The 13,829-nt window shown below is 43.1% G+C and overlaps 1 protein-coding gene across 1 annotated transcript in view; it reads right to left on the reverse strand.

The window, feature by feature from the left end:
• The window catches only part of LOC308396437 (tyrosine-protein phosphatase non-receptor type 14-like), a 45,280-nt gene that overhangs the window by 19,961 nt on the left and 11,490 nt on the right, over positions 1-13,829 (reverse strand). Inside the window, exons 2-3 of the mRNA XM_080881730.1 lie at positions 10,768-11,180; positions 8,826-9,001 (exon numbers count right to left, since the gene is read on the reverse strand). Coding sequence (XP_080737856.1) covers positions 8,826-9,001; positions 10,768-10,941 — 350 coding nt within the window. The 5' untranslated portion in view covers positions 10,942-11,180. The remainder of the gene's footprint in view (positions 1-8,825; positions 9,002-10,767; positions 11,181-13,829) is intronic.

Consider the following 13,829-nt stretch of genomic DNA (forward strand, 5'->3'; position numbering starts at 1 on the left):
CATGTTCAAACCCTGCTCAAGACATGCTGCCAGATGTCCAAGCAGTCTGGACAACAGGCCTGAGAGCATATGCGCATGTTTGCATGCATGAATGTGAGTATGTGTGTACATATGTTTCAGCCCCTCCTCAATCTCGACCACCTCTGGTGGTGGTAAGGTGACCACCCCCTCAGCCCCCAGGATGCGTCTAGACGATTTGTGTGGGAGGCAGGAGAATATCACTTTGAAATGTGTTGAATCAGCAAGGGGCACCACCGAGTACAGCTGTGTGTGTGTGTGTGTGTGTGTGTGTGTGTGTGTGTGTGTGTGTGTGTGTGTGTGTGTGTGCGCGTGCGTGCGTGCGTGTGTGTACTGGTGATAACTAGCTGAACAAAGCTAGGATTTCAAGGCTATTGGTGCTGTTAGCCTTAGGGGCTGCTACGGCCAGCTGGCCATGCTCCAGTCAACGGCTCTTCGTTCAGGTTCCTCATTTTCAGTCTGCGAGCCAGCTTTTCTCTCCTTTCTATCAGAAACATACAAGTAGCAGAAGGCTTTAACCTCCTCACTCTATGCAAGAGTGTAAGATGTGTTTTTGTTGACAACAGGTAAAAGTGCTCTATTTACAAGTGAGTTGTACAGTATATCTGTAACTGCTGCCTAGTAACTGTACTGTTGACATCCACGTCATTTAAGGATAATATATAAAAATTAATGCTCATGGGGAATTTAACAAGAGTAAATCAAAGATAATTATCACCAATTTAGTATCTGACTAAGTGTGAAATATTTTAATTGTTTAGTGAGATCGCAGAGAGCTGTAACCAAAATCTATTGGGTTCAACCTTCATTCCAAGTGAAAGTGGACACATATGACGAAATGCCCCCAACGTATTAAAATAAATATATATATCCGACAACAATTTGGATAGACGCCTAGAAAAACATTATAACAGCTATGGACATATTTCATCACACAAGCACAAAGAGTCTGTGTTTTTACAAACTGAAGTAGGAGTGACCAAACATTTAAATATTATGACTATAGGGTATATTGGAGAACTCTGCATGGTGAATTTGTAAGTATATACAGTAATGGATGCAGAGACCCCAGCTTCCCCTGCTCTGACTCATTTTTGCCGCTGCAGAGAAAGGAAGCGAGGGAGGAAGAAACAGATGACTCTACGGATGGGAAGAGCGGGAGATCCAATATCAGGCTACATATCAGCCAAATACTGAACATCAAAGCCCTGACCACACCATACATTACCTTCTCAGAAGAGATAACGTCTACAAATGTCTTGCCCGTCTCATTTCTACTTGTTCTTTTTTAATGTTTTCGTATTGCTAAATTGCTGTTAAAATGCACCAAAATGCATCACATCTTACCTTAGTGAATGTGAAAGAGTTAGCATGCATTCAAAATAATAACCTTTTTTGCCCTTTAATTTAACTTTTCTCAATAATGGTTTTGGGAAATAAAACTAATTCAAAGCACCACACCTAAAATGCCAGATCTACTCTGTCTCACACGGTTTTCCCAAACAAACAGACTTTACCACGTGGATACATAAATATGTAAAAGGTCTTGCGATAAATACACACAGGCAGACAGCTCAAACCACATAAATAACAAGGCTCAAACGTGAGCTGAGTTCTGCTGCCAAGCTTTTACTTTCTCTGCCCCCACTTGTTCTTCCTCTTTGCCTTTGTCATTCTCCCGCCCACCTCACCCTCATCAGACCAGGTGTGTAGAAGCAATGACAGGGATGTGCCTTCCTGGATCTGATCCCGATCAACCTTCAGACAATAAATGTCGTGTATTTTTTTAAAAAGGGAGCTGTGACTGTGCCTATTCCCATGCTGACTGGCTGATTTCTCAAAGGACAGAGCGATTTGAATTTAGTAAAACCCATCATAAGGCGTATTGGATAATAAAGATGTTTTGAGAGTTGAGGAGATCGTTTACAGCTCGATATATATATATTAGGGGTGCAACGATACTCGTATCGATATTGAACCGTTCATAGAGTGCTTTCGGTTCGGTATGCATATGTATCGAACAATACAAAATTTGTAATTTATTTTATCAACTTTCCTTCTGACGATGCTGTCTGTGTTGAGCGCTCAGTGAATCTGCGTTCGACTACTCCGCCTAGGCTGCACTGTCGAGCGCAGATCCACTGAGCGTTCAACACAGACAGCATCGTCAAAAGGAAGAGCTCAGGGCAAGCTAGCGAGACAGAAGTTAAGCTCTCCTTGCAACATGGCAAATTGAACCTCCCCCACCCTCATTCAGATCTGGCGTTTGGAATTACTTTGGTTTTCATGTGACGTATGACCCTGAAGGTAAGCGCATCATGGACTAAAGTAAAACAGTATGTTGGATGTGCCACGCAATGCTCAATTACATGGGTGGGAACTAGTGTGTTAGAGCAGTTAGCTCGTTAACGTGTTGGCCGTCTAGCCCCATGCAGGGGTAGCTCGTTAACGGAGATTTGCCATGTTGTGGCGTTAACGTCATTTCAACGAGATTAACGCTGACAGCACTAGTGGGAACACAACGAATATGACTGCACATTTACGCAGACATCATCCTAGTGCAAAGACAAGTGGAAGCAGACAAAAACAACAAGCATGCATGCTACAAACTTTACCCGAGTCATTTAGACAGCCGTTAGCACATGATTCTCCTTATGGGGACCTGATATGTTTAATATTGTGGCGAGCTCAGACAACGAGGAGACGGAGGTATCGTTTGGTCTTGCTTCCGGTGAGCTAGCCAGGGAGCACAGCCGTTTATTGACATCTGCAGAAGAACACTGCCGCTAGCTAACTGCTCAGCGCGGCAACCGCACAGCAACAACAACAACAACACACAGGGCGCCCTCTGACCCCGGAAGGACACACCGTCGCAGCGAGAGGGCGTCACCCGTCACTATGGCAACATAATGGCGATCGTGGCTCAAGAGTTGGGAGTTCGCCTTGTAATCGGAAGGTTGCCGGTTCGAGCCCCGGCTTGGACAGTCTCGGTTGTTGTGTCCTTGGGCAAGACACTTCACCCGTTGCCTACTGGTGGTGGTCAGAGGGCCCGGTGGCGCCAGTGTCCGGCAGCCTCGCCTCTGTCAGTGCGCCCCAGGGTGGCTGTGGCTACATTGTAGCTTGCCATCACCAGTGTGTGAATGTGTGTGTGAATGGGTGGATGACAGGTTGTGTAAAGCGCTTTGGGGTCCTTAGGGACTAGAAAAGCGCTATACAAATACAGGCCATTTACCATTTACCATAAACAAAACATAACTGTACAAACAGAACCCCGAACAGCCCTGACCCGCTACATAGCCCCCCACCTAAGGGGTCAGTCGTCCCCGACGACCCCATTGCCCCACACAAAGTCCTGCAAATGTCCAGGTGCCTTCTTTTGGCGCACCGGCCGGTCACGACCGGCGGGGGAAAAGTCACTCGGGTCAGAACATGGGGTGCCACCATCATCCCACTTCTGACACCAATGTGGCGAGCTCAGACAACGAGGAGAAGGAGGTGTCGTTTGGTCTTGCTTCCCGTGAGCTAGCCAGGGAGCACAGCCGTTTATTGACATCTGCAGAAGAACACTGCCGCTAGCTAACTGCTCAGCGCGGCAATCGCACAGCAACAACAACAACAACACACAGGGCGCCCTCTGACCCCGGAAGGACACACCGTCGCAGGGAGAGGGCGTCACCCGTCACTATGGCAACATAAACAAAACATAACTGTACAAACAGAACCCCGAACAGCCCTGACCCGCTACAATATGCCGCTGAGAATATAGCCCAGAAGAAGCGTATAGTATAGCTTTTATTTTGGAAAGAGCCATTTCTCTGTAATAAACTCTCTTTTCCAAAGATGAGTGATTCCTCAATCAGATACAGGGCTTGCAAAATCGCTAGCCCGACGTCCCGGGGCTAGCGATTTTTCCAGTCGGGTTACCAAAATCTATCTCTGCTCTGCCCGTCGGGCTATTGTAGGAAGGAAAAATATATGTCAATGCTTTTGCATTCTTTCGGAAATGTAGCTGGGTAATTATGTCATTGGCATCGGTGAGCCACTGTCAATATGTGACATATTGAAATCGCGTTTGAATTTGTGCTTGTTTTTTGCTTTCACTTTGCAATCGCGCGAACTGTGTATAGAGAGCGACAGTACTGATTGGTGAGTGATGATAATTTGCGCACCAATTCCTCTGACATCGTCTTATCAATCATTAGCTTACTATGCAAACATGACATGTGAAATCTCCCGCAGCTTAAACATGTGAGAGGTTGATCGCGCAGAGAATCGCTGAGCTTATGTGAGTGTGTGTGTAAAAGCAGCAGGATATATATTTTAGTTCTGCTGAGCCAAATAAGACAGGTCAGGGTGAAGAAGTGACAGCCAAAGAAAAGCTTACCACAAAACAGAGAAGTTATGACAAATCAGACTATAAGGCAAAAAGAAAGTGCAGCTTTATGGTTTCATGGACAAAAGAATTTCTGTGGCTGCAATATGACGAGCTATATAACCGGGGCTGCACATAAGTGGTCCACAGGTGCGCATTCGCTGTCAAAATAAAATAAAAAAACGCGCACAAGATATGAAGTTGCAACGCGTGTTTGCATACATAAGATTTTCTGGAGGAGAACAGACATTTGTTTAAAACTCTTAAAGATGTCGAAGAAGCTCCTTTAAGCAATTACTTTGGTGTTCCTCCACCTCCAAAGAAATGTCAGGAGTCCGAACCACAAAAGAAGCACGTATTCTCAGAAAAGTGGTTGCAGGAGGTGAGCTGGCTTCAAACAAATGATGAACGCACAGAGATGTGGTGCGGAATGTGCCGTGAAAATCCCACTCTAGCGGACAAAAACAGTGCTTTTTATATGGACGCAAACGCGCGTTGCAACTTCTTATCTGGTGCGCGTCTTTTATTTTGACAGCGAATGCGCACATGCGGACCACTTGTGTGCACCCGTGTAAATAACATAATGTTCTGCCGGGTGTGTTGTTGGTTTTCTCTCGATTTCTGAGTCGACAAGCGCCTTTGTTACTGGGACCAGTCATTTTAAGAAAGGCCCCCATTAGAACCCATGAGAAATGCATTATTGCTCAGTCTGCAATATCTTTCCCAGAACACCAATTGAAAATAACATACTAAAAATAAACCTGAAAAATCTGTTTAGAACAGCGTACTATGTTGCAAAGAGTGAACTACCACTGGCAAAATTTAGCAGTCTTTGCAAACTTCAAAAAGCAAATGGCCTAGATCTTGGTTCCACTTGTCTCTTACCCGTGACTTCAGCGGAAATTTCAAATTCAGGATCTGACGCAGACTGATTCATGTTCTACACAGTTCTTACAAGTTCATAGAAATTTCTGTTCAATTAGAACCAAGTATTTGAGTTGATGATTGTAATTTTTATACAATGTTGTAATTTGTTTTTCAACAATTTTTTGATTAATGTTTTGTTTCCTTTACAATATTATACTTTAATGTATAATATTGTAAAGGAAACAAAACAGGAAACAAAACATCAATCAAAAAATTGCTCTCTTTTTTTATTCGGGCTACTTACATTTATTTTGGGCTACCAAAAACTGAAGAGTCCCTGCCCGAAGGGCTACCAGGGATTTTGAAATTTTGAGAGCCCTGAGATATATTTATTTTTTTAATTACTTTTGTTTCAGCAACATTAAATTTAAAAACTGTACTTTTGAGTTAAAATATATATTTATAATTTTAATAAATGACAAATTAAAAAGGCATGAACATTTTTTTTGTATAGAAAAAATATCGAACCGTGACACCAAAGTATCGAACCGAACCGAACCGAACCGTGAATTTTGTGTATCGTTGCACCCCTTATACATATATATATATATATATATATATATATATATATATATATATATATATATATATATATATATATATATATATATATACATATATATATATATATATATATATATATATATATATATATTATATAAAAACACCCAGCACGCCCCTGCGGGCGGTTTATCCTTCAAGCTCGGGTCCTCTACCAGAGGCCTGGATATATATATATATATATATATATATATATATATATATATATATATATATATATATATATATATATATATATATATATATATAATTATATATAATTATATATATATAATTTATTTTTTTTAAAGGATGGGTCTTTTGGAAAAGTCTGCCTCGTGGGTATGCGTACGCTCTCACAATGTGGTGTATTGTAACTTCTGACAGGGCTGCAGCTGGCTTCTGAGAGGATTCTTGGGGGATTGTTTGAGGTGTGTGTGTGCATATGTTTTGTAAACCAGACCCCCCCACCCCTTCCCCCCTTCTCTCTTCTCTCCATCCCCTTTACCCCCCGCACTTCTGCTGCAAGGAATGTGTGGTCCGCCTCCTACGCTGGACGGTCGTGCCAACATTCCTGACTAACAGATGAAAACAAAGAAAAGAGAAAAGTGAAGGAGACACAGGAACACTGAGAAAGAGCAAAAATGTAGGACTAAGCTGATCTGCTCTTGATAAAAAGTAGACGGGTGACACCATGTACAGTGATTGCAAGGAAGAGAAAGGGGGGCTTGAAAAAAAAAAAAGACGGCCATTGTTTCCTAAATTGCCCCTAAGCCCCCATCATAACCCCCTCAACCCTATAACCCCTGTGTACACACACACACACACACACACACACACACACACACACACACACACACACACACACACACACACACATCATAAGAGCCCTCAGGGGATTCCATGAATACCATTGCTTTACCAGAGCAGATCCTGGCTTCTGTATAATAAACCTGCAGACACACTCTAGACAATTTACTCTCCTCTGTCAGATCGCTCACAAATAAATTACTTCACCACTTTCAAAACAGGCTAAGTGCGGCATGCATGGTTCCCAGAATTACTATAAAAGGGTTAACACGCTGGCAAAAACACACACACCTTAAAACTATAGTGTGAAAACGTCAAGCTGTGACCTGCAATCAACCTTTCCCACTTCCAGAGAAGCAGAAGCCACAAATTCACCAGCTCAGTGTGAGGCAGACCTGCAGAGTTCGGCGCGTCAGTGTGTGTGAGAGTGTGTGAAGGAATATGAGACGGCAGACTGTCCATTACACACTGACCCTTGCCTGCACTCTTCACAGATACCCAACATGCTCATTCACACACTCATTCAAACACACACACACACACACACACACACACACACACACACACACACACACACACACACACACACACACACACACACACACAGTGGCACAAGGAAAGACTGGATGCCGCTGATGCCATTATCTATGTCATCAAAGAGATGTTAAAGGAAGTTTCTTTGAAGTTTCTGGAAAACTCTGATTCACTGTCTTCCTGGGAATTAGCTGCTGATCAGTTTCCCCTTCATATTGGTATGCTAACTATGAAGCTAAAGCCAGGAGAAGTTAGGATGGCTTACCAGTAAGCCCTCATTCACAGAGGCTTAGAGACAGGTCGGCAAACCACTGGCAACCTCTGGTCAAGAGGTAAAGATGATTGTATTCCCGCGACCGGATGGCAAGTGGTGAAATCGGCCAAAAAAGGATGCTACACCTAAAACCTCCTTATGTTTGTTTTGGTTGCTAGCAGATTGCCACAGTCATCTGTACATTTTGTATGGAAGAAGGCAACTTGTTTGCAAACGCTTGCCATTTACTCACCAAACTGTGGTGAAATTTGAAAATGAGAAAAAGAGAATGTTCACCATCCAAGGAAAAGGTGCACCATTCAGTGCAGCATCGTGTATTTCACGCTAGCCAGCAACCTACAGCAGCCGGTTGCAAAATACACACCTTGCCTAAGCGAGCAGTGTTTATATAACCAGGGAGGTACTAGTTATCAGATGGTCGCTGACCAGTCTGAGACTGAGGCCCGAGATTGTTAACAGAGAAAAAATAAACTGGCTCTGTCTGAAGGTAGAAGATGCATAATCCCCCTAAGTACAAAACATTCTCCACTTTTTTGTGTTCCTATCAAATGATATAACTTTGAAATTACTAGGGGTTTATGCTGCTTTTTATGGATATATTTTACCTTATGATAGACGCAGGCTAACCTTCCCCAAAATCTTTGCAAGAGACTGTATATAAAGGATGGACAACACCATAGTTGTTTGTTAATTTCAACATTAGCTTGAATTTTAACGACCATAATTACTCACAAGGATGGGGAGCAGTTGGCCGTGGAAGTTATCGGCTAAGAATAATAAGACTGGATAGCTAGATCCATCTATAAACTTTATGGTTGTATTGCAGCTTGTTAATAAACATAAAAAGTAGAATGTAATTTACTAAAACTGACAGTCAGTCTAATTAACTACACAGGAAGCCATTATTATTTGTCTGATAATTTCATTAAAAAACTTCCAAAAGGCACCATGAAATAAGTCAAAAGCTCCATGAAGGCCACCAGACTTTCAAAACCAGCTGGTGTTTAAATGTAAAATTACATTTTTATTTCTCCACATTTTCAAAGTGACTGCTTTTAAGCTCCTGGCATTCTAAATAATGAAGAGTTATGGGACAGTAATCATCTACTTTAGGAGACTGATCACATTTGACTTCTTTGTAGCCAGAACCACTTTGAAACGTCAACCAATATTGACAATTAGTGATGAGAGTCATGAGAAGACGATTTTGCAGTGTTATGGCAGCGTTTGGAAAGCACTGTTACTACTGCAATTCTCTATATAAAGCTAAAGCACATCTGCATTCTGATTATGTGGCTCTCTCAGTGACTTGCGTAACTGTCTCACAGTTACCATTTGAAGATTCTTTACCTGGTGGCTTCTTGCTCCAGCCGGGAAACATTGGGAACATAGAACATGACTCCAAAGAAGAGCAGTGGCTCATTGCCAAACTTGTCCAGCTGCTTCTTGAGGGGTTTCTCGAGTTCCACCCAACGTTTTTCCGGGGTCTGGGTCTTCCCTTGGAACCACAGTCCAAAGTAATGTGTCTAAATACAGGGGGTGAGGAAACAAAAATAAGTTGTGTAAACCAAAAGGAGTATAAAAGAGCCAAATAAATTAATTCGCAATAGTGGAAGCAAAGGGCTAATGAGACCAACTGAGTAAAATATATCAGGTAAAAGTGGGTGTACAGCAATTCATTTTCAATTATTTTTACATCTTTATTTTCCCTACTTTTCAGTTTTTTCAGTGAGCAAAGAATCAGCAAAAATCAAAATCTGCAGGTCACGCATAGAAAAAAAAAACAGAAATTGGAATCAGCCAAGAAACCTGCAGTTGGTGCATCTTTAGATGGGATTTCTCAGGAGAGAAATGGTAAATGAGTTGAGAAATACACTGAAAAGTATTGAGAGATTAAGCGCCTGAATTAAAAGCACACATTTCTCCTTAAAATCCGACAAAACCTTTGACGTCAGCAGCGTAACACTATTAAAATTAAAGTGGAATCATTACCTAGCTCACTAAATCCAGGGAAAGTCATTAGTCTTCCTATCCAAACAAAACGAACATATTTAAACTGAAAGTGAAACACAAAAAGCAAGAATAGACCAGTTTATTTCTCCCTTCACGTATGATGTTTCTGATAAGAAATTGTTGATATGAGATGCCACCATGTTGTCAGGAAATCCATGCATAATGAAAACACACACATCAGCTCACAATCCATTGACTTTTGTAAAAACACAACATACTAGTGGCACAGGTTTGTCTCTGTGTAAAGATCTCGTGAACTTTTTTTCCACCGTTTTATCTCACGCAGTACATTTGGCAGAACATGTCATTTAAATGTCATGTTTTTAATGTTTGGTTATTTTGTGTATTTGTGCATTTTTCATAGGTTTCATAAAAGGTTGAGCACACAGATTTGGCCAGTAAAAAGTCAGAGAGAAAGTAATAAAGCTGGTAACTGAAACGGCGCACACACATTCATGCGTGCAGATGGGCACACGCTTCAGACCTCAGATTTAACAGCGAAGACCAAAACAACACGCACACTCTGACGCACACATAATCCTGAGACGGTGTGCACACGAGGGGCAGACAGCCGCTACAGCTGGGGTGCTTCATCGCCTCATTTATAACATCACTGACACCCAGCAAATACCACAACTCTGTGTGAGTACACCCCCCCCCCCCCGCTCTTCTGCGCTGTCAGCAGCTCCAGCAGGTGCAGACACACTCTTGAGCACGGATGTTCATCAAATTTAATCACCCTTGAGCCAAACACGCACACAATCGTCATGTGATCTTTGACCTAGACAAACCATGCTTTTTACAGACAATTCGTTTACTTTGTGTTTTAAGGTGGAAGAACAGGAAAGGAAAGGAAAAAATCATCAGAAGTCCACCTGCTGGTAGAAAAAAAGCACTGACAATAATGGGAAATAGAAGTAGAGGAATGAGAAGGACCCATGGGGTAGGGGAGACAAGAGGACGAGCAGTATGTCTTTCTTCTGCAGTGAAGAGAGGACAGACGTAAGCACGCTTCATTAGAGACAAACAAAGACAGTGAAGGAGAGACGCAGCAGAGGGCAGGGAGACATGCACAGGGTGTGGGGAGAGACGCGTGGCAGACACAACCAAACTCAGAGTAAAAACAAATGCCCACTCCAACTCCCCATTAATTACATCCTGTAGCTGCCAACGGCAGACAATTTATAACACTTGCAAGCTCAGATAAGACAAATGTGTCAGAAACCTATCACATGTCATACTATCTCAAACTAACGTGCACATGTGTCACAACACTAACCTCCCGCAGCTCCAGCCTTTGGGCCACCGCCTCCAGACATTCCTGTCCCGTACTCTCCACTGACAGCGTGCATTCAATCACATTGCTGTCCAGCAGGCGGATACGCGTCACAAAGTAGTTCTTGCTCAGGACATTGTAGCGCCTTGTGCGCCGCAGCTTCAGCCGGAAGGGCATGGCTGGCAGGAGGTCAAGGCGGGGCCGTGGCAGAGTCAGAGGTCAAATGTCACTCGAGAGCAAGCAAGCAGAGAGAGGGGTGGGCGGGCTCTATGACCTGGCTGCTGCCCTCCTCACTCTCGCACGACGCCAGCCACACCACCGGGCGGAGAGATGCAACCTGGCAAGGCGCTGGCCCATTCCCAAAGGTGTCCAGAGAGGAGGAGGAAGATGAGGAGGAGACGGAGTACAAACAGGTGCTGCAAAGAGAGATAAGAGAGGAGGGTCAGTCAAACACATAACTGGCTTAAAAAACTATTTAGAGTTTTATGGATACATTCCCTTTTCTAAGAACGAAGATGGTTTTCTAATCAGTGAATATTCTTTCAAATAATCCCTCCCACCTTTCATAAACAAGCAGAAACTAAAGCAGATAAAAAAGGAGTAGTTGTGGTGCTAGAGCATTAGCACAGCACAGGAATGGTACGGCAGCAGCCAGACAGCTTTATCCTATAGTTCGGGCAGCTGCGCTCTCTGGACTCCCATGAGGCCCGGTGTCGGGCGAAGCTGGGAGACAGAGTCAGAGATGTGAGGCTATGGATGAACAGACATCAAACGGTCGTGCGCAGACATCCATCTGAACCCGGCAGCTGGCTTTGAGGAACTAATGGAGCTTCTATCTGCCTGTGTGGGAGGCCCTTCCTTTCCTTTTTATCTCTGCTCTCTCTGCTCGACAGCAGCACAGTGCCAGACATTGTGGAGTACAGTGCAGCGGTGTGTGTAAGATCACACGCCTGCGGTGGTGGCACATATGTTGCCACAGAAACACTTTTTGCCAGCTACTGACACAAAACCAAACAACAACAAAAAACCCACATCTTTGTTGTTAATAAGAAACAGAAGTGTGAACTCGTGAGGTAAACAAGAGAACACACACGGGGAAGTTTAAAAGGTTGAGCTAGGTGTTTGGGAATGACTTTGAATGCAACTGGGGTGCTCATCAGTTCATAGCTTTCATGTCTGTAATGAGGAAAGTGCTTTGAAAAAGAGCATGACAGATATAAAGGCGGAACAGAGTACATCCTGTAGGGGTGTACTCTGTATATCGCACATACTCAATCATATTTTAAAAAGTAAGCTTTAAACTGAGCTGTTAGCCAGCAATCGCTAAGGAATTTCAAATAATCCCGCTAATATCAATGGGATTAAATTTAAATAGTTAAAGCAGTGTCATTTTAAGGGTGGTGGCTACTTTGTAGCCTTGTTAGACAGGAACTAGATTACAAAACTAAAAAAAAAAAGCTCCACACCTTGAAAGAAGGGGGAAAAAACTTCTCCTTAAAACACAGACAAACCAAAGAGACCCAAAATTGAACACTACAAAAGACAGCAAGGAAAATTATGCGAAAATAAATACACACATGCATGAATGTGAGGGAAAAAGAGCAAAAACATGACAAGGCAATGTTCCAACGATTAGGTGAGGAGCAAGGGAGAAGGAGGTGGAGTAAAGATGTGTTGCTTCTTGTCCTGGGCTCTGGCTATGTGCTGCTGATAGTCAGCTTGGACCCTGGCCCAGATTCCTCTCTACCCTGACTGGAAAAACAGAGCACACCTGACACAAGTATGCACCACAAGGAAGGAAAAGTGTGTGTGTGTGTGTGTGTGTGTGTGTGTGTGTGTGTGTGTGTGTGTGTGTGTGTGTGTGTGTGTGTGTGTGTGTGTGTGTGTGTATAACAAGGCTGAGTGAGCAGGAGAAAAAGACACAGGGGAGGCAGGCTTGAATGAAAGAGGGCAAGAAGCTACAGAGTCGGGTTGTTTGCTACAATTTTAATTGCACTTGCTTCACGCTCATCTTTTGTAATGGCCTTGCCTCTTTGGGCGCCGTAACAAATTCCTTACTCCTGAGTCCTTCTGAGACGGTAATGTGGCATCATCTTCTTCGTGTGTTGTTGTTTTCTTTCTTTCTTTCTTTCGTTCTTTTTAAACGGCCGTTTTGCACTAACCTCAACGAGTGACATCGGTTGAGTAAATCAGCTTCGCTTAAGGATATATGTGCACGCTGACCCCAATCGTCACATGACCCTTAACCACAGACCCTGCGACCCTCCCCACTGTCTCCTGCTTAGGGTAAGTGACATCACAGGCTGACAGTAAAACCTTCCCAAAATGACTCAAGAGTGTTTCCCGAGCACCCAGGCCTCCAAGATCACTGTCAACAAGTACACAGACAAACACACAAAGACACAAATAAAGACGCATACTTTCACTGTGTAGTGTACAAACATAGACAAGCATCAACAGGGCACGCCGCAAACATATACACAAGATCTCTCTCAAACACACACACCCCTTCACCAGGTTCCTCAGAGGTTAGCCAAAGGACCAGACAGCAGTTGGTGCAACTCTAAACTAGTAATCAGTGGCTTGGTTAGGAGTGTGTGGTAGAGTAAAGCCAGACAGAAAGACAGACAATAGTTTGGGCTCTTACCCACTCCTTGATGAAAAAAAACAAAACAAAACAAAAATGCCCTGCTTCAGTTCTGCTCCAGCGACTTTTTCTCCTGACCGTCATGTTTATTTCCAGCGTGCAAAAACACCATATACGTTTATGAATTTGCACATTGTAATTTTGTGGCACAGACGAAATGAGAGGGAAAACTGAGGAAAGAGGCTTGTTTTTCTTTTTGAGAGGGGTGAGCTCTTTCTAAATATATGTGAAACCATTCCCATCTTTTGTTATGTTTTTTTTTTGTTGTTGTTGTTTTTTTATATTACCCCACAACTGATATTGCACAGGGGTAAGAAAGTTGGAATCAAGTAGCTTTTTTCCCCTTTAACGTGCGTGCTTAGACCAGAAACCACATTACCACTCAAGTATATAGGGGTTTTTTGAAAGACGCGTTGTG

The sequence above is a fragment of the Rhamphochromis sp. 'chilingali' genome, assembly GCF_963969265.1.
Source record: "Rhamphochromis sp. 'chilingali' genome assembly, chromosome: 5".
In the NCBI taxonomy this organism is placed as follows: Eukaryota; Metazoa; Chordata; class Actinopteri; order Cichliformes; family Cichlidae; genus Rhamphochromis; species Rhamphochromis sp. 'chilingali'.